The sequence below is a fragment of the Aplysia californica genome, unplaced genomic scaffold, assembly GCF_000002075.1.
Source record: "Aplysia californica isolate F4 #8 unplaced genomic scaffold, AplCal3.0 scaffold00640, whole genome shotgun sequence".
Taxonomy (NCBI): domain Eukaryota; kingdom Metazoa; phylum Mollusca; class Gastropoda; order Aplysiida; family Aplysiidae; genus Aplysia; species Aplysia californica.
Genome location: NW_004797910.1, coordinates 101651 through 123680, shown reverse-complemented (window position 1 = coordinate 123680; position 22030 = coordinate 101651). Strand labels below are relative to the sequence as shown.

The following is a 22030-nucleotide window of genomic DNA, read 5'->3' as shown; positions in this document are numbered from 1 at the left end:
TGTGTGTGTGTGTGTGTGTGTGTGTGTAATTTTAGACTTAGATCTCACCTAGTGCAAAAAATCCCTTCACAGATACAGATAAGGTCTCTCTATATAAAAAGATTTTTTTTTAAACCCAGCTTTGATGAGAATTACTTAATGGTTCCCTCTTTCTATTGGTTTCCAAAGCTCCCAGCAAGGCTTTGGCAGTTGGAAGCCTCGACTTGAACAAGGTAAAAAACGGCCGTGACCATCACACTGGGGAGTATGAAGTGCTGGACCTGGTGGTCAGACGTGGTCAGCCATTCACTGCAACGGTCACATTTGACAGAGACGTGGACAAGGAAAATGACTCAGTGGTAGTCCAGTTTGCTTTTGGTGAGAACAGGTTTCTTTTCTTCTTATGCACCCCCCCATTTTTCCGTTTTTTAGATCCTAGGGGTAGTCAACCGTTCTTCAACCCAATTGGCAACTGATTTTTAAAAAAAGAAAATATCAAATAGACTACTGTTGGAGAATAGTTGGTGGTTACATGTGCTCTAGTGTGGTTTGCTCCTTTTTTACTATAAAACGTCAATTTCCTTCATCTCTCTTCCTTCTTTTCTTTGTATGTAGTAGTAGAAGGAGGGTGCCATGGAGGAGCGGTTAGTGCGCTCGTCTCCTAAGCGGAAAGTTCGGGTTCGATCCTCAGTTCGGACACAAATTTTTATCGCCCCCTCCTGCCCACCCAGCAGTAATGGGTAACTGACTTCGAGTTGGGGAAGTAGAGACGGCATGGAAAGGGACTGGTCACCCTACCACAGTATACCGAAGGCCCAGGAAGTTGTCCCACTAACAAGGCAATCGCCAATATCCGGATCGGAAAAGGGAACAACTTTTTAGTATTAGAAGAATATTGCAGTGTCCTTTATTAAAGGTATCCTTAACTTCATGTATTTGTATTGACCAATCTCTTTGTTTTCTGGAAGAGATTGATCAACCGAGATCATGCCGTACATTCAATATATGAATGTTTGGGTGTGAAGTAGTGCCAAGAGCAGGAGTAGATGGTCTTTTCATTTATACTGACTAACGAGAACACCTAGAGGAGGAGGAAAGTATGAACTTGCTGCCTAAAGGGGAAAAATTGTGAGAGCTTATTGGCTTGGAAAGGACGACACACTAGGCAGAATTACTTTAATGTTAACTGAAGCTATAGCCACGGTGTGATTATACTTATAATAACATTCCTTTCACTGTTAGTTTGTGTACTACATTAACGTATATATTTTCCTACTATTTATTGTGTGAAACAGGGAGTAAACCCCAAGAAAGCAAAGCCACACTGCTGAGGCTACGACTGGACATCAAGGACATTGGTCAGTCAGTCAACTCAACCATGGGGAAGTGGTCGGCACAAGTCAAACAAATAGAGGGAGCTGACCTCACGTTCAGTGTAACACCCCCGCCAAATGCCTTAGTTGGGAAGTATGGAGTGTACCTTGAGACAAGCTTGAAGGAGGATGACAGTTCACTTCGCAGATTTGAAATGGAAGATGACGAAGTTTTTGTAATTTTCAATCCTTGGTGTAAAGGTAGGCAAAAAGAGGGAGTTTTTAATCAAAACTAGCTTTCAACATGGCGAAGACCTAAACATTTATTGATACTAATACAGTAGAAATTGTCCTTACGAATAGTACCTTTAGTGCTTCTTCTCTTTTCTTAGCAAAAATATTGCTCTTTGGTCTTGGTATGTGGAGTAAGGTGAAAAAATAAGTTCTCCCATTGTCAGAGAAGTCATATCTGTTGCTGAAAAGGCATTAGTTAATTTTGCTGAGTTCAAGTACCTTTTCTAAGACACAGTCTCTCTCTCTCTCTCTCTCTCTCTCTCTCTCTCTCTCTCTCTCTCTCTCTCTCTCTCTCTCTCTCTCTCTCTCTCTCCCCCTCCCCCTCTTGTCTCACTCCCTCTCTCTCACTCCCTTCTCTCACTCCCTTCTCTCTTTTCTTCTCTTAATTTCTCCCTTCTCCATATTTTTATGCCAAAAAAACCACGCATTTACCCAATCAAAATACAACATCAAAATGCTTTCATTACACACTCTCCCCTTGAACAAAAAAAAAATAAATAAAACTGTGTGGATATGAGGAAATTGGGGGAAAAGGAATGTATTTGATAAAATGTTTAAATGTTCTTTGACACCATCATTATCACTATTGCATGACTTTTCAAAACTGTTTTTCTCAGATGACCTGGTGTATATGGAGGAGAGTGATGAAAGATTTGAATATGTACTGAATGATCGTGGAAGAATATGGGTAGGATCAGCTTTCAACCATTGTGGAAGACCCTGGAACTTTGGACAGGTACATGTACAATTTTTGTTAAAGAAAAGATTCTTCTTCTTACTAAAACTTTAGTAGCTATAGATCTATTTATGAGAAGACTGAAACAGGGTGGGTTTTTTTCCTTTACTGAATAAATTGTATGAGTCTACCAGGGTGTTCAATGCGTACAAAAGCAAAGCAGGCTGTTTGTCAGTTAAAGATATGTGAATATGAAAGGAAGTTTTGGGATCCAGTGACAATTCTAAGTGTCAGGGAAAATTGAGTCTAAAAATGGCATTTAAAAAATGTATGCTTTTGAAATTTCACAAATTCAACCCTTTGCATATCAAAGCACAATTATCTTCATCTTTTTTAAAACAATTCCTGAAAACTGTTGTTGTTTAGTATGAGATATCATTTATTTTATATTTCCATCAGTTTGACAACCCTGTGTTAGAGGCTGCTTTGCTGCTGATGGACAAAGGAGAAGTTGGAGATACAGCACGTAGAAGCCCAGTTTCATTTGTTCGCACAATATCAGCCTTGGTAAGATTTTTTATATTTAAGAAAATGTTCAATGCTCTGTAATCTTTTTCGGAAAATTTAATGTGTAAGTTTTGTGGCCTTTGTCTCATGAACTGGTAGTATTCCATACATGTAACCAACCCTCTCAAGTAATTATAAATTCACCTCATGAATAGTTAAAATTTCACCTTACCTTTGTTTAAGATAAAACACTTTATTAAAACTGTACAGAATATTTTAAATAAATAAACATATTTCAGTCTTTTCCATTCTGAAGTGAGTGTGTTATATTTTGAGTTCAAAATTTAATTTGACCTTGCCAGGAGTACACATGACTTAATTTATCTCAATATAATTTATACATGTATTCTTGTCAGATTTTAAATCATCCTTTGCAGGCCAACAGTTGTGATGATAATGGTGTCCTAGAAGGAAGGTGGACAGAGAAATATCCCAAAGACTGTACTTTGCCATGGTCCTGGACAGGCAGTGTGAAGATCCTGAAGGAGTTTATGGACTCAGGGAAGCCGGTCAAATTTGGCCAGTGCTGGGTCTTTTCAGGCCTTGTCACAAGCTGTACGTACGCTTAGCAAAATATTTTTGCTACATTTTTATTTTCATTATGCAGAGCCCAACAGCAAGCTCTATGCGCTTTACGATCTAGTTCCCCAGCAAACCTGATAGCATTCTGGAACAATGTCCACTTCCTGGGAAGCATACAGTGCAAGCTGCCATTTTATAGGTGCTAAAACACTAACATACTGACAAGGTCTTCTGCTGTCTATGGCCGGGTACCTGTTCCCACTGCGGTGAAGTGAGGAAAATTTGTGTAAAGTGCCTATCCCAAGGATACAGTGTCAGATCTGAGGCTCGAACACTCAAACCCGTAACACAGATCGTAAATGTTACTCCTTGGGTATTTGTCATTATGTGCTGCAAGTGTTTGATCATCAGACTAATGCACTGAGAGGCTGTGGGTCATTCCTACTTAAGTCAAGGACTTGACTTTTTGAAGTGGCTTGAATGTTGTTTGATAAATTAGATACATGAATGTGACTTACCATTGCAAGTGTGTGTGTGTGTGTGTGTGTGTGTGTGTGTGTGTGTGTGCGTGTGTGTGTGTGCATGCTTGCATGCGTGCGTGCGTGTGTGTGTGTGTGTGTTATATGCTCTGGGTAAGACCGAAAAACACTTTGTCTTTCTGAAATCTCCAGAAAACAAGCTAATTTTTGAGGTTCTGCGACTGAAACAGCCTAAAAGCAATACTGGCCTTCCTCAAAGAAAACACCTTTTTCAACATTGTCAATGTCACTAATTGTTCACATTCTGAGTGCTTGTACACAAAACTTTTATTTGAACTTTGAGAGCTAAGAAGTCAGCTAATACTCGTATAATGCAAATGTAAGTGTACATTTATACTTTTGAAAAGGACACTGTTTTCTTAAAGAAATCTCAAAAGCCTGAATGGTTGTCCAGAAAAAGTGTGTAAGGGATAGTGTGAGTTGATTCAGAAAGAGAAAAAGAAGTTCCAAGCTAGACAGTACGATACTTTATGAACTTGACCAGTACCTGAATGTTTAAAGATTAGGCAGTTGTGAACGCGTAGTAACTCTTGCCAAACTTAACTAAACTAAATTAAAACTTGAATTTCCCATCTTTTCTATGAGATATCTTCTCAACAATGTTATGTATATAAGGAGACCTGCTGTCTCTAACTTCGCATAGATCTACTTCCAGTCAAGTTGGGTGTCAGATTTCAGCAAAAGCAAGATATTAATTTGATTAAATGGAGGCAATATTAATTTTTGCTTTCATCAGCTCTTACAAATATGAGTAGGCCCTGCCAAAAAATTAAAAAATGAATCCATAACACTTTCTGGAGCAAAATCAAAACCTTTTTATGGTTCTTACATTTTGTGACATAATGCAGATGCTGAATAACTTCTCATCTTTTGTAACTTCTTCTCCACTCATTTCTTCTCTTTTTCTCTAACTTCAGTACTACGGTCCTTGGGAATTCCGACACGCTCGGTGACCAACTTTGAATCAGCTCATGACACAGACTGCAGCATGACCATAGACAGTCATTTTGATGAGGATGATGAGCCAGTGACATGGATGGACGACTCTGTTTGGTATTTATCTAGTTTGTTTTGTTTGTTTGTTTGTTTTGGGGTGGTGGGTTTGTAGAGTAAGCATACCTTCAAAATATTGCAAGATATACCCTGCAATAACTAATGATCGTTTCCAACAAAATGAGTCCTGTCCTTAAAAATAGAAAATTTCAGTAGCAGCTAAAATAACACTTTAAAAAAGCTATGTGTGGTCAACCTTTCTATATAATATGGCTGTGAATAGTGAACATTTACCAAGGATTATGGAAATTTCAAACTGGAAGCAACAAAAATTTAGTTTCTTAGGAGACTTGAACATTTATTGGAAAGAGAAAAAAATCAAATGATGTGGTTTTCAGGAAGGGACAAATGCAGTTTCTGAATAGACTTCTCTTTTTCCCTAACTAGACATAAAGACCTTGAATATCTTTCTCTCATTGAGAAAATAGAAGGCACAAGAGGCAGGAGTAGAGCAAAAACAACCTACCAGAAATACTTAAAGGAACTTAAACAGATAGTTTACGGGGAATGACTAGGGAACTTAGGTTTTTTGAGAGCATCAGGGCAGAGAAATAGCGCTAACCGATGTCTGTCTCAGATCTTATTCTTATCATGATAATGTTGATACTTTGCAACATAAATTCACTTAAGCTGACATTTTGCCTTACCATGATAAATCATTTTGATCAAGATATTCTACCAAATAGCAACTTATTCATTCTGCTGCTTTGTTAAGATAAAAGAAAGCGTTATACTTAAGTTATACTGACTTTCAAGACTGATAACTTAATTTTCTGAGAGCACAGTTCAAAAGGTGTGAGGTTGAAGAAGTTACATCATGCTAAAGGAAAGGATTTAAAAAAGTGACATGAGGTACTTCTCTTGTGGTAATTGTGGATTATTTTTAAATCATTTGCTTGAAGTTGAACATTGTAACGAATCTCAATCAGAAGGCTCTCTTTTAAGAGTGATAAAAGTCATTTGAAGTCAATTCTTTAATCTAATTTAGAATTTTGGAAAAGAGGTCACCAAAACTGGAAAAGGCCCTTTCCTTGGATTCAAACACAAAGCATCTTTTCAAAGATATCATAATATTATTACATGGCACTTGTGTTTTGTTCTCAGGAACTTCCATGTGTGGAACGAATCTTTCTTCAGAAGGCTAGATCTTCCCAAAGGTTATGACGGCTGGCAGGCTCATGATGCCACACCACAGGAGCTTAGTGAAGGTAACTACAGCAGAAATCTTTTTTTGTATGATTAGATCTATTAGGTTACAATGTCAGTTTAAATTTTGTTAAACTGTCTTCATGACTAGCTCGTTTTAACAAGGAAAAACTACTTACCATTCATTTTACCAGACTAAGCAACGGAATATTTTTAAAAAGGGATATGTTCAGGGAGCTTCTTCTCTTTTGTTTGGTGTCATGTTGCAGTAGGTGTGTGTATGCATCATGTGCATGCATGTGTATGTGTATGCGTGTGTATATGTGCGTGTGTGTGTGTGTGTACATGTGTGCACTTTGATATGATTCAAGCAAAATTAAGTTAAACAGGATTTACCCACAAGGTGTATGCTTGTCTATTATCTATTTGTGGTGGCCGAATTTTGCTATTCAAAAGGCTTTTTAATGGCTGCATCGATCGACATGCGGTTTTCGCCAAAAGATTCTTTAAAATATTCTCCAGATCATCACGCCCTTCCTTTTTTAAAATTTTGAGACAGTTTTGCCGCAAAAAGCTAAATTTCTCTATTTCGCCGATTGCTTTTGTTGGCCAACGCTTCTGTATCTGTAATTTTAGAAAAGGAGGTTTCCGTTCACTAACCGTGCGCACTGTTTTGAGAGTATAGATCTAAACCTTCTAATTTTTGCATCTCTCAAAATTTGCTCCATTCCAGTTGAATATGTAAATATAAGCCAATTACTTTCTGCTGACCTTAATACACCGATCACTCCTTTCATCGAAAGGGGGCCCAGCTAGTAACATATAAAACCAATATCCACACATAGAAATGAATAAATATTTTTTTGTTTTACTTTTATTTTATTTCTTTTTCTCAACAAACACATTCTTTTCTGCTAAGGTGTGATGCGCTGTGGACCAGCCTCTATGCGGGCTATTATGGAAGGTCATGTTTATCTCAACTATGATGTACCATTCATCTTTAGTGAGGTTAATGGTGACAGAGTGAACTGGAAGGTATGTTGTGGATGTTCAAAACCTTCTCTTTTTGTTTTTAGCGCGAATAAGCATTTTAACTTATTCTAATCCTTTTTATCTGTTTTTAATAATGCAACATGAAATGTCTCACTGTTAGTAATAGGTGTTGCTCAACAAGAAAAGTGAAAGTCTCAGAATATTAGGATGGAACAAGGTAATGGAGTCACAGAGAGCTATGAAAAAAGTCAAGATACAAGTTCCTCAAATCAAGCAAATTTGATAGGAACATTCTATCTTCAATTAAATAATCTCATTTCAAGTACACCACTGTTTTTCCTATTTTATTTTATTTGTTTTCATTTTATTCTTTTGAATTAAACCTCTTGGTGTGACAATCATTGAGATTTACTAAGAAACGAAATCAGTAGCACAGTATGTATTTGATTGTACCTTTACATGACTGATGTATATTCCGACGGAGAACTGAGAAGGAAAACCAGCCTCCCGGGCTATTGTGAAAGCATGTAAACCTGTCATTTTAGGAGTACTAGTGTTTAACATTGTCTTTAACTTATTCTGTTTTTTTTATTTGTTATTTCTATTGGATAGGTCCTGGCCAATGGAGAGATGAAGGTCATCAACATAGACACCCACTCCGTTGGTAAATTCATCAGCACAAAGTCTGTAGGCAGTAACTTCCGCAATGATCTGACTCTGGCTTACAAGTACCCTGAAAGTGAGTTAATGGTATCATCATCATATCATCACCATCATCATATTTCTGGACACATATAGCTATGTTTCTTCAGGAGCGGCAATTGCAGCAGCAGCAATTTACAATTACAAGTGATTTTTTTTACCATTGAAACGTCTTACAATTTATATTGTATACATAATCAACATCAGACACTCATAGAGGTAGGACACAGAACCCCCCCAAAAAAGAGTTTATCATATGGAAAAGGGATGCTGTGTCAATTCTTAGTGCCATGTATATGGTATGATTCAGCATCCTTTCTGTGTGTTTGCACATGTTTTGGGTGCTGTGCTGTGCTTATTTGGAGTTAATTGTATTTTCCTGAAAGTTTTCTTAAGCATATTATTTTTCTGTATAATTCTTACAATGCAAACATCCATCAAGACGAACTTTTGAGGAGAAAAAAAAAGTTCACTTTCCTCTGATTTTATAGTTTATTATATTTGTTTAGAGTACATGTAGCATTTTTCATCCTCAAATTATGTTGTTAAAAGCAAGATGTGCCGAGATTTTATGACGGAAGCACAGTTTTTTGGTCAAAGTTTTGTGTTTTTCATACACAAAGCAGGAAATTCTCTTCTGAGGCAGTTAGTGCAAACAGTGTACCGGCTCATGTGTGTGTGTGTGTGTGTGTGTGTGTGTGTGAGTGTGTGTGTGTGTATGTGTGTGTGTGTGTTCATGTGCATGCATGTGTGTGTGTATGTGTATGAATGTATGTGTAAATGTGTTTATATTTGTGTGTGTATGTGTGTGTGTGTGGTGTGTGTTTGTGTGTGTGTGTGCATGCTTACATTAGTGTAGCATTTCTGAACTTTGAATGAAGCTGTCAAAAAAATTGATCGTACATGTACATGTAGGCCTATATATTCATATGATTGTGTAAACTTCAAATCAAAACAACAGATTTGAAAATGTCTTTTCTCTTCCAGACTCTGAAGAAGAACGCAAAGTGGTGGAATTTGTGCATAACTACAGCTCCCGCGCAGAATACGAGATATATGACAAAGAAGATCAAGATGTAACATTTGAGCTTGTTATTCCTCATGCTGCATCTTTGGGTGAAAATTTCGAGGTAAATAAAACTTAGGCTAAACAGAAAGTAACAAAACTTGTCAATTTGACTCTTGAGATGACTCTTTTCCCTTTATCAAGTCAAAGAGGTCTAAATAAGAAATTATTTTGTTGCTGGAAGTATCCCCCTCAAAAGAGGATGAGTAGCTAAAATTGCATGGTTATACAGTCCATGCCAGCTTTAAGCACGGTCGTCGGGAGAAAGCTTGAGCGTGCTTAAAGCCGAAGCGTGCTTGAGTGCGAAGTAGACATAATCCAGAGATTTTCATGTAGAAAATTTCTCGTGCTATTTCCCTTTGTTTGTAAGTAGGCCTATAGCGGTCCCGCAAAAGTGTGCACTGTTATTTAGACACCCGCCATGGTAGTTTTTGTTTTGCTTGTTTGTTTTTGTTTTGGAATGGGAAATGAAAACTTAATTTAGACGGCCAGTCACGAAACAGCACACTAGGCCTACACACTGCATGTGCGTACCACAGCCCGCTGTGCCACTCATACTCATACCACCGCCTTCATCCCACCTCGCGCGTGATACACAATCAGGATTAATGGATAGCGAAGGTCAAAGGTGAAATCGCAGCCAGCCTCCCTTTCTCGCCTCCCCGACTCTCTTTGTATTTTTTTTTGGTCGTGCGTAGCTTTGCCCTAGGCCTAGGCTAAATCCTATGTCCGCGCGCGCGACTGTGTGCATCTGCCTTCCTCTTCGCCCGTGTGAGTGTGAGGAGAGTCCATCACTTGCGTTCTTTGTGTTTCTCTTGACACACTCCACTGCTGCGGTGTAGACTGTGTTCGAACTTCGATGGGTCATCATGAAAATATTGACTGTCTTGTAAATGAAGCGTGCTTAAAGCCGAAGTTAACGTGCTTAAAGGCGTGGAATTTATATAGCAAAAATTCGGTAAGAGCCGTTTAACGTGCTTGAGTCCGAAACATGCTTTAAGCCGGCGTGCTTATAGCCGGCACGGACTGTAGTTTTTTAGTTTAAAGACACTAATTCAAAGGGCACTGTTAAGAAAGAAGCATCTCTTGTTTCAGTCCCAGAAAAGCCCAAGAACTAGGTAACAGTTTCTTACTGATGGGGAAAAAAGCAACAAAGGCAATAGGATAATCGAGAAGGAGAACCTATCAGTGATGCTCTTCAATGTTATACAGAAGTCACATATATAGATGCTAACTGGGCTGTAATCTCTTGGTAATTCGCTCTGCCACTTAAGCAAAATGGCCAAGGATCTAGATTATATAATATATATGTTTTGCCAAACAAATGTCCCCAAGCCTCACTTTCCTTATTTTTTTTTTAAATTCAAGACAGATGCTATTAATTTTTTCAAAAGAGATTACACGTGTCAATTCAATCTTACTAATTGTCATAGTCACTAGTGTAAAGTAAAGTAAAGTTGTTCCCTCATCCGATCCGGACAATGGGGAGTGCTTTGTTTAGTCAGACAACTTCCTGGACCTTTGGCATTTTGTGGTAGGGTGGCCTGTTCCTTTCTAGGCCGCCTTTACTTTCCCAACTCGAAGTCAGGTACCCATTACTACTGGGTGGGCAGGAGGGGGCGAAAAAAATCTGTGTCCGAGCCGAGACTCGAACCTGGACTTTCCGCTTTGGAGTGCCAAGCTTTATAAATGGTAATTTTGATGCAAACTCATTCATATATCCACATATGAATCTGGTGTTTTTGACTATTTGAACCTGCACTACAGCTTTCTCTGTACTCAGCCAGGGATTTTTCTGTTGTTGTTTGACCCACAGGTTGTAGCTCGAGTGAAGAACATTTCCAATGAAAAGCGCTCTGTGTATGGCCGCTTGACTGTCCTCAGTTCGTTCTACACTGGAATTCCTGGGAAACGAGTGAAGGGGCAGCAGTTTACTGTAGATGTGAATCCTAATGAAGGTAGGTTTAAGCAAAAAGGACCATTTGTTCTTTGGGTTCTTTTAATGAAAGTGTATGGGTTAAATGCCCCTATCAATACTTTTAGTGTTATTGAAGAGTCAGGACCTCTGAATTTAATTCCGTCTCCAATCGGTAATTACCAAATATGAGTTGAGAAAACTCAACAAAAGGACAAGAGTTCAAGAACACCTAGTCTGGGATTTGAACCAGGGCCAATTCCAAATGAGTGGAAAGAGTGCCATTTGGTTCTTTTCCCATCTTCAAATTTCTGAGGTTCAAACAAAGGAAAACTTTCAGTTTTGGTGAGACGGGATATGTTTTGCATCAAAATAAATGCACAGACTTAAAGACACGGATAGAGGCCTATATGAATAGTCCTGCCTGAACCAAAACTGCAAAAATCATCCCTGAACTCTGTTTACTCCACTGAAAGAAGGTAGATAGTAGATGTCTTACACTTACAGCCCCATAAAATTACAAACTTTTCAGATGGAGCAGGAAGGATCCTTGTCTCTCTGACATAATATTTCATAACTCACTGGGGTATTCTCACAATATGTCATGAACAAAGCGATTGTGTGTAAAAGTTACAAAATAAATTGGTATTTTGTTTTTTGCTGTGTCCAGTACTAATAAAATAAGATGATTTAAGATCAGAAACTTAAATTTCTCTCTCTCTCTCTCTCTCTCTCCCACCCTCAACTCTCTATGTGCACGTGTGTGTGTGTGTTTGTGTGTGTATGTGTGTGTGTATGTGTGCTCATGCACCACATGCTGACATTGTATACAACATAGATAATGCAATACAATGGTTACAGCTTTTTATAAGCACAAAAACCACAATTTGTGTTGCTGGAGGTTTTGTAAAAAGCATTCTCTTTTACTATCCCTAATTGTAAAACAGATGATTGCATTGTGAACAATATCTAAGGTATATTTCTGTGTGATTTTCTCTAGAGTCTGACCTGATCCTTGAAGTAACTAAGTCGGACTACTTGAGCAAGTTGAACCCAGAGGCCAGTCTGAAGGCCTACGCTTCTCTCCACGTCACAGAAACAGAGCAGCAGTTTGCTCAGACCCAGGCGTTCACTCTGGTCAAACCATTCTTGGATATAACGGTCAGTAAACCAAGTAATCCTTTTTTCTTTTCCTGCAGTAGTACTTTAGTTGACAAAGATCAAAAATATGCCCAAGACGGAAAGTAAGATTTTTTTTTTAATCCTCACCTATCATCAGTGAATTAGCTTAATAAGATTGTGAAATAAATTTATTGGTTTCCTCAACTGTTTCTTGTGCTGTTCTATAAGTTTTGACAAAAATCTTTTGATTTTTTAAAAATTAAGAAAAACAATATTTCATTGAAGTAGAATGACTTTTACCTTCAAAATAAACTACAAAACAGTTCTGTCCATTTCATTGCAACAGGTTCCAGATGTTATAAAAGCCAAAGAAGTGTGCACTGGAACGGTGACATTTACCAACCCCTTGGATCACAATCTGACGTCTGGTGTTATAAACTTGGAGGGTGCCTCCGTCATGTCGGCCGACACTTTCAGCATCTCGTGAGTATCTCATAGACTGATATGGCCAATTAATTGTTTGAATTTGAGATATCTAATGTGACAAATATGTTGCCTTTGAGATAGCATTCTAACTACCGTATCCTTTACAAAATTACTACTTCCAAAATACCATGTGATTAGTGTACATTTACAAACTTTTTTTAAATGGCAAACTCAAATGTGAAAATTATAACTTTGTTTGAAAAGTGGATAGCCATTATACACTTTGCTAGGTCACTTTTTAAGGGGTCAGACCTTATGGTTATGTGAATATTTTCTCCAAAATATAATACAGGGTTTCTTTAAGAAAGAGGACTTATTTAAAGTTAAAGAGCAATAACTTGTTCATCTTTGTGCCAATTTCATCAAAACTGCATACAAATAAAATTCAACCAAGGGGACGTCTGATTTGTCAGTATTAATAAAACTGACCGTTGTATTCCAGAAATATAACATTTTAAAAGTTCCTTCCAAAATTTAATAAAATGCAAAACTTAACTTTTTTAAAACACTTAACTTTAGGGGTATGGTCGGCCCATTTTGGTTTCAGAACGAGTATAGCAAACCACAACCACATCATACGGATATTATATCCCTGTCGTTTTATGCAAGAAAAATTCTGAAATTATGCAAAGTGAGCCCAAAAATGTGAAATTATGCGATTCTGTTAATTTTAACAAAGAATGATAAAGGAAAATAATCAGAAATTATGCAAAAAATTATCAAATTTTGCTAAATTATGTGGGGTGCATAAAACCACGGGGACAGGATATTATATCTCACTGTGCTGAGAAGTTTTAGACACCTCAGAAAGTGCAGTAGTAAAGAACGAAAGTTCACGCTATTTCAAGTTTTTTAATGGGAAGTTGAGGAAAGTTATGATTTCTGTTATCAACATTTTGTAAAGTGAAACACCACAGAGATATCTAACCAGTATCTGTGGTCTAGTGGCACGGTGCTTTGCTGTCACACGCAGGAGAGAGTTGGCAGTTCTATTGTCTTTCTATAGGGATGTTTGTCCCTCTCAGTCCGTGATGGCTCTGATAGGCACGGTCAGAAATCTGATTCCTAAATTATCTAAATTGTGTTGGGGGTGTAAAAACTCCAACAGAGAATAATAATGCTGAACATTTGCAAGAACAAAAAAAGCTCAAAGGAATTTAAAGTTAAAGTGGGAATTTTTCAATGGGGAAAAATAATGTGAGCAATGAATTCTCACATGCTGAAAATTTGAAGATAGTAAAGTAAATTGTCATGTATTGTCTTCATAATTTAGGAATGACTTTTGAGTTACAGCAACGAGGCAATTATGAAATATAATCAAGAACTTCCTGTTCATGCCTTCAACAGAAAACCAATCAAACCAAATGAAACAGTGACGTACGACTTCAAGATCTGCCCTCGCAGGGCTGGCAACCGAGAAGTGGAGGCAACATTCACATCAGATCAGCTGAGCGGAGTTGATGGGAGTGTCGAGTTCAATGTTCAAGCTGTTGAAGAAGACTAGATTTTTAAAACCCTTTATAGCATCGCTGTCACACAGAAATGAACAACTCTAATATTTTTTATTCACCATGTCAAGCGTGAAGAAACGTAGTTGCTCATTTTTTGTTGACAGAGACAATATGCCGACTGAGACTGGGCTATACATGTATATATGGAGGATTCTTTTTTTTATCCATGACCTTTTCTTGTTAACAGCAAGTTTTGATGTATTAACAAAGGCAGCCAACCGTTTGTATTATTGGTATATCGAAATATCATACATTCTTGTATCCCATTATAATTAATGTTTTTCTTAGTCTCAGCCTTTTTTAAAAATGTGTGTATTCATTTGATAGAATGCTGAAATCATGACATTTGTCTGTATGGACTTGAAATTACCATGCTTTAGTTTATCACTTAATATATGAAATTGAACAAAATTTATCAAAGTAGATATAAGAAAAAAAAGAAAAGACTGTAGACTTCCTTTGCCAGAACTTTATGTTATCAATCTGAAAAAAATATAAATGCCCACAAACATTTTCTCACTGACCCGTACCATTTGTGCTTCATGCAGCTTCTTTCCCTTCTGAAAAACTAATAGGGGCCTATGTAGAATGTAAGTTGTGGTCTAATTTCCAGAATAGTGAATTATATGAAGAACACTTTTTCTGTTGAATACCAAAGGGTACAAAATTATGCTTTGTTTAGAATAGAAATGAGAGCTTTATTCTTTTAAAATGGTAAACTTAAAAAATGTTCCAGTTCCTCTGATAAAGTTCCTTTTTTGGGGGGTTATATTAAAAGTGCAGGGCTTTGAAGGCAAATGTAGGAGAAAAAAACATATTGGAAGTCGTTTTATAAGGAGAAAACTAGATAGAGAAGATTCCATCAAGTAATTTAATGAAGTAGAGTAATGTCATTAATTCTGAGGTGCTAAAACGCAGTATCTGACTTCTGTCTCCGCCGAGCCTCAATAAATAAGTGCTACTGAATGACAAGAATTTATGACAATGAGATTAGCTATTTTTGCCCTGCCTGCGTACACACCTCTCACACGCGCGCACACAAAACAAACACACTCAAGCAAAGGTATAAAATGAGAACATTATTGTCACCGGCAGATTCAGAGTTCAAGCTAGTTTTAGATTTTTATAGAGATCTATAGTATCTAGTATGACCATGACAGCAGAGGTATCCACTTCTGTTGTTTGCCCTGAACTCTGATTCAGAAACTTTTAGGGGGGGGGGGGCACTTTTAAATAAAAGCTCAGATGTAGAATTAGACTGTTTCCATTCTAAAACTAAAACTGAAATTCAAGATAAACTTTAAAATATTGTGTGAACGTGACAACAAGTGCAAGGATGCCTCTTTACTAGATAAAAATAATAAAAACGCTCTATGATATGCCATAGGGCCTACATTTGTTAAAAGTACATGTAGTATTTTTTACCATCATATTCAATTGTTAAAGGTATGGTATAGTAACATTGAGACAATGATATTTTTATGTTTCATTAGTCACCCAAAAGTGTATGTAAATGTGTACATAGCTCAAGCACTGCCAAGGTGTATTATTTTTTTTTCTTTTGTCTCAAATTTTATATCATGTAGGTTTAGTACATGTATTACATATTTTCTATTAAATAACAGTGTGTTTTTTAGACGCATTACTTTTAAGAGGGACCGACAATATCTTTATAATTCATCTGGTCCAGTCTATGCATGATGTACAACTTCAAATGGCAAGTTCCTGTGTGTTTACAGATTGTTGAAGTGGATTTGTATGTCATTACAGCTGGGAGTACATATTTAACACTTTATAAACTCATGTTTTGAGATTTTTATTGACATAGCCTGCTCCCAGTGAGTGCAGGGTGTTTTTGGGCCCATAGTGTAGCCAACTGCATGGCACATCGTTGTCAGGATAAGATTTTTCCTCTCTCACTCTTTTTCCTTCCATATATTGTTTAACTTGGGAAATATAAATAAGCTGATTTGAAAGAAACTTTTATGGTTTTTGCCAAATGCAAACTCAATTTTTCTGAAAACCTGCCCACCTCTGTCTCGTCATACCTTTGCTTGTCAATGTTTTCCTTCCAATGCTTGTTGCATAATGCTCGGTGACATTAAAAAAAAAATTGAGTCAACTTCCTGAATTATCAGGTGCATCATCACGAAGACAGTCGTCGGTGTTGAAAGGATAAAATGGTGTTTTGTTTTTTTGTGACTTTCTCAGATGGCAGCAAACTGGAAAAAGCCTTATACTTATATTATGGCAGCTATGTTGCTCTGTGAATGTGTATGATATTCATGTATACTTTTTTTTCAAGTTTCCTCATACCTGGTATTTGAAACCTTCTACTTCTATTGGTGTGATCATTAAACATTTCTCTTTTATCTATCATGTTTGAAATTCTTTAAAAGGGGCTGCATTAACATCATTTTTCCAGATATACACACATGTATGATGTATTTGGGTTCTAAAAATCCGATAAATTGCTAGAGTTTAATCACTACCGTACACAAAATATCTTTTAGAGGAAAAGGGAAAGTCTATGGATTATAAAAATTGACCAGTTTAACTGGAACAGATTTTAGTTTTCCACATTTTTCTTTAGCTTTTGATCATTCAATTTGCTCAAAATATAGCTCTTACTTTTAAAATTATTATTACACGAGAATGACTTACTGCTTTTTTGTTTGTATTTTTTACAATTATGTGGTATATATATTATTTGTATTCATTATAACATTACAATCTCTATGAAAATGCTGTCCTTTGACAATTTTTTTCACATTTGGGAAAAGGAAAAGTAAGAGGGTGAATACGGAGGGTGGGGAAGAATTTCATAATCATGCTGCTTTGATGTCTGAGTAGCCTTCACCACTTTGTGCACTGGAGCATCATTATGCAGCATGAGAACTTTTTTAAATAGCTTCACCCCATACCTCATACGATATTTATGAACTACATTCACAAAAAGAGCTCTCATGTTTAAACCGACCATCTGAATTTTTAAAAACTCCACACACAGTGTTTCACAAAGATACAAAGCAGTCTGCAAGTTTCAGTGATTTACAAAAATTCCTTCATACTTCATAGGCAGGGTAAAAGACTTATTGATCATTGAATGCTTCGTATAAATGCAAGAAGTGCCCTCCTGAATGGTATTAATGATTACCATAAAAGAGATTACTAAAGTTGCAAAAGTTTCTGTATCCTTATACTGCCAAGAGCTAATAAAAAGTATTCTTGAGTGCGACTGAAATACTTCATTTGAGCCCAATATTTCGTTGGTGACATTGCACGCAAGCATAGATTTCTATTATAACATAATATTGTGGTGCTCAACCATGCTTGTGGCGAGTGGTGTCTAGCTGGAGAGAAAGGAAGGATTCCACCTACCACATGATAGATGATTAATTTTTATTTGCTTTGCATACATGTGTTTTATCAAGAATGGTCCTGTTTGTGCTTTCTTCATTGCTCAATAAACTATCAAATAACATTTGATTTCACTGTTGCTTAATTTAAAAGATTTAAAAAAATTTTAACATTAAGATACTACTCCTTAAAAGTAAGGGTGAATATCACAAGGAAATATAGTGGGTTTTTGTTGTTGTTTCTTTTCGTAAGAGTTTTACGGCACTTGCAACACAATAAGGTCATATATAAGTGCCAAAGATTAGAAGTATTACAAAATTACAAGGGAGTAACAAATACAAAAAAGAAGGAGGGGAGATAAAGACGATAGATGTTTGATAGAAAAGAAGGAGCAAACCACACCAGAGCACCCACCAACCACCCACACAATATAGTGTTTCAAGTTGAAAATGTTCTCGGACAACAGTGACACTGTTTAGATGATTTAGGCAGCAGGCTGCTTCAAAGAGTCTAACAGGGTCAACTTGAGCTAAGAAGACATTCCTGCAATAATTTACAAATACTCAGTAGTAAAACATTTTTCCTGTGTGAGAAGCCAACTCGCATCTTCTGCATATATGATATGCCATGTAAACACTCATCAAGGCCTAAAACTTCCCAAGGTGGCTCTCGAGGTCTAGAGGTTATGGTGTTCGCCTCTCTTTCAATAGCTCCCGGGTTCAAATCCAGACAGCGACGGAAAATTTTCTCCTTTCACCTCCTTTCCTGCTTTTTTATGTCCTGTCACCTACTTTCATCTCCACTTTCTGCCCCCTCCTTTGTGCTCCTCTTTCTGCAGCCTTTCTACTGCTGCTCCTCGCTGCCGTCTTTCATCCACACCCCTGATCTCATGGTAGGTAAAGTCTAACACCTAGCCTTCTCAGGTAAGGGCGAAAAATCTCAGGTCCCAAGTGCAAGTTTCGCACATTAAAGATCCCCTGGTCCTAAAATCAATGTGTAAAAGTAGGCCTCAGCGATCCTCCAGGCAAAAATTCAAAATTTCCTGCGAATGACCACCTGAAAAAAGTTTACCGTGTCCTGCGCGCTCATATGGGTTTATGTAGTTGCGAGCACCGTAAAACACACACACACAAAAAAAAAGCTTCCTTAGACTCTTAGAGACAGATTCAAGGGGACAGAGTAAGCAAAGGACATAAACCAACCTTACATGTACACTCCATCATCAGATACATTTGTCAGAATTTCTGTTTGTGAGGCATCATGGTGAAATCAGGCGCTCATCAAAATAATGAAATGGAGGAAACCAACATTGTTCTTCCCGTTAGGCAATTTTTATCCAATTTTTTTGTTTTTCGGCTTGATAGCTCCTATTATGTCCATTCAAACATTTCTGAGCAGATTTTACTGAAAACATTGATTAAGGGCACACACAAAAAAAAAAAATTCGCATTTTTAAAGGACTCTTAAGCTATGGTACAGTGTCCACCAAATTTCTACAGCCATTTTCTTCAGATGACCTCCAACTCCGTAAAGTAACAGCATATATATTCTCAACTTATAGATGTGTATTTTTTTCCATCGAAAGCAAGACAAATGAACAAGCTGTTAAGATAATACCAATTACTCCAAATATCCTAAAATTGACAAGCGCCTGATTCCACCTTGTCATGACACATTTGTTTTTATTATTTCACAAAACGAACCAAACATACTTGAGGCGAAAAAGAAAAAAAAATGAATCTTCGCTTGAAAATTAGTATCAGCAGTAATGTTTATTCAATATCATTTTATGCATTACAGGCTAATGTAATGCATAGAACATGCAAAAAAACAAACTGGCTGATAAAGTAAAAGCATTACGTAGATATCATAAAATGGGGTAGGTGATAATTATATATGCATCATGAAAGAGTTGCAATGACAAAGGATTTTGATCAACTCTCAGAGCTAGAAAATGCTGATGACACATAGCCTCTGACAACCACAATTCAGTGCAAACTGAACTCATAATTAAGATGAAATAAAAACCATACATTATTGCGAATATTCAACCTTTCATCCTTACATACAGGGCAAACCAACAAGTGTCATCCCTCACAACCTTCCAGTCAGCATTCAGACAGTAATCAAACCATTTGTTGCCACCATTCGAGACAAACTGTTAAAAACAAAATTTGTTCCAATTTTTGTGAAGAGGGAACCTAAGTCAAAGCAAGTCCTAATTCAACATTGTCTTTTGTTTTCTCTTTTTAGGGAGAAAACATTTCTCTTAGGGCCATAATGGGGCAGTCTAAAACACCACACATTCATTACTCAATTGTTCAACATGACCACAGTAAGCAAAAACAGAAAAACAAGCAGAACAAAATTTTAAGGACAAATTTGGATACCACTGAAGCCTTGCACAAGAAGTACATGTCAAAAGCGAATCAGGAAATCACAACAACAAAAGATGTGGAGATTGCACGCATAATTGCACTGCTCCTCTCTTCCATGAAATAGTGCTCAATGAAGCCAAATCTCTGGAAAATGGCATTGGGGCAGGGGGGGAAAGGGTGAACAAAAAAAATCCTGTACATTCAGTGCTCAGTATCAGAGACTAGAAAAACTAATATTGAAAGCATGCAAGTAAAAAAAGAGCAACTTGCTTCTGGACCATTTGAAACAAACTTTTCCAACATATTCATTTACTAAAATTTTATAAAACCCTTCTCGTAAAAACGTCTTCATCTTGGAATGTGCTAAAGAAGGAGTCTGTTCACACAGCATCTCTTACAAATGGGGCCTGTTCTTTTTACAATCAATTGATTTAACAATAGACTTGCACAGCACGCTTTCACAATAAACTGTGGCAGGGAAAAGATAGGAGAGAACCGGAATCAATCTCAATCAAAATTACAGACACACAAAAAAACATTTCCATTGGCAATACAAGTACTAGCCTGCTGCATGAAAGTGAAGGCAAACATGAAAAGGAGAAGAATGTGACCCGCAAACAAAGCTTATGTATAGCCTGAACTCATGTTGAGCAACTGTATTACACAATAAAACATTAGCCTCCAAATCACAGAGGAAAGCTTCACTTGAAGCTAAAACTTGCACCAACTAACCATATTTGCTTGACTACTCATAAAATAACAAGTCATCATATTTCAGGAAAACTCAACCCCCTATGATCCCTAAACACATTTTCTCAGTTCTATGCAGCACTACAAATTTCCGTGCATATAAACCCAACAAGATCTTTCTTAATGAGTGGTGAGCATAAGATTTACATGTGATATCATACACAGATACATGTGTTATACAAAGCAAGAAAAAGTACTTAAAATCTATTCAAAATACATTATACAATTTAAGGTCTACATTAAAGTATAAACATAGCCCGCTTGGACGACTGAGTTGACAAAATAGCCATCAATAATATAATACTATGCATGGAAGTCTCTTTTAAGTGTTCAAACACTGCAACAAAACAGAGCAAAGGAAAATAACTTCACACATCTGATTGCTGGGCTAAGAATGTTCGGATTCTTTGCAGTAGCTCCTTTTTCACATCATCAGGTACAAGAGCTGTGAAATAAAAAGATGAGACATTTACCTAAAGAGAATTTGAACCCTTGCTAAACTGGAGGGATATACTCATTTATCTGAGACCAAGACGGTTTTTTTTTGAGAATTCAGATAAAGTGCATGAGAAGCAAATGTAAAATTGTTATTCACAAATTCGAAAAACTGCCTTCCTGGTAACCACTTTTGTACAGCATCGCCAACTATCAAATAAAAAAAATTGTCAATTGGGGTAAACAGTACACATGTAGCTTCATAGATGTTTTAATGAAAGAGAAAATGTTTCTAAAAGTAATTTCAGCAGCAGCATTAACACAACCAATACGTCATTAGCATTTTAAGTACAGGAATACAGTGGAACTCGGTTTCAACTAACTCGGATTCAATGAAAACTCGGATCCAACAAAATGAAATGGATTCCCTGTCTTATTTATTAGGTAGCGTAAACACAGCCTCGCGGGCACTCGAGGCCTTCCGACCGCGTAGTATCGGTGAAATCGGGGTAAATTCCGATTGCTGTTTCTTTGCTCTTTCGCTATCAAACACCAAATGCCGTAAATCTTGAAAAAGTTCAGCTTGTCCTCGTTACAAAGGTGTAAGTTGTTTATATGTCCGATTATTAGGAGCTGGAGAGTCGCAGAGGAAAGCGAAACCCCACGCGGTCGGAATGCGCGGTCGGCCGGTTCAAAAACTGACACGCGTGCATTCAAATGCTTCGCGGAACATGGGATGATTAAATACAGTCTCTTCATTGGCAGAGAACTGTAGAGCTTTAAACGGGCTTTCCCGCGATATATTTTTGGCCTTTGGCGTTTAAATAGAAAGCTTTTAAAAATACCATCAAATTTTTCAAAGATCATTTTTTATATGAAAAATGTAAAATACCGACTCAAAAGGTATCAATTAAAAGATCAGTTTATTTCCTATTAGAATAAAGTAATTAGCTTGGAATTATTTTGCATCAATCCTTCCGAGAGACTGGGAAAGCATGTGACCTCGCACGCTGGGTACACTACAGTATAGAGCCAACTCGCTCACCGCGGGTCAACGCTTGGTGTTTTTGTCGAAATAACGACAGACCATCGTGTTTGAGGCGATCTCAGTCTAGAAAAGAATTAGGCTCCATAAATATGTTGGGAGTGCTTATTTAGGCCACATATGGCCTAAATAAGGTAAGGGAGGGGGGTTTAGCTTATTTAGGCCACACATGCTCAAA

The 22030-nt window shown here is 37.2% G+C and overlaps 2 protein-coding genes across 2 annotated transcripts in view; one reads left to right on the top strand and one right to left on the bottom strand.

Moving 5' to 3' along the window:
• Positions 1 to 17368, top strand: part of LOC101849159 (protein-glutamine gamma-glutamyltransferase K) — a gene marked incomplete in the record, with an annotated part of 35737 nt that extends 18369 nt beyond the window's left edge. The window contains 14 exon segments of the mRNA XM_013087804.2: positions 169 to 357; positions 1275 to 1553; positions 2204 to 2322; positions 2722 to 2829; positions 3207 to 3384; positions 4808 to 4943; positions 6048 to 6151; positions 7009 to 7124; positions 7695 to 7821; positions 8772 to 8914; positions 10667 to 10808; positions 11766 to 11926; positions 12234 to 12370; positions 13721 to 17368. Of these exon segments, the coding sequence (XP_012943258.1) occupies positions 169 to 357; positions 1275 to 1553; positions 2204 to 2322; positions 2722 to 2829; positions 3207 to 3384; positions 4808 to 4943; positions 6048 to 6151; positions 7009 to 7124; positions 7695 to 7821; positions 8772 to 8914; positions 10667 to 10808; positions 11766 to 11926; positions 12234 to 12370; positions 13721 to 13877 (2096 nt within the window).
• A 1622-nt stretch (positions 17369 to 18990) lies between these two features.
• Positions 18991 to 22030, bottom strand: part of LOC101847453 (transcription and mRNA export factor ENY2) — an 11876-nt gene continuing 8836 nt past the window's right edge. Inside the window, exon 5 of the mRNA XM_005107887.3 lies at positions 18991 to 20817. Coding sequence (XP_005107944.1) covers positions 20741 to 20817 — 77 coding nt within the window. The 3' untranslated portion in view covers positions 18991 to 20740. The remainder of the gene's footprint in view (positions 20818 to 22030) is intronic.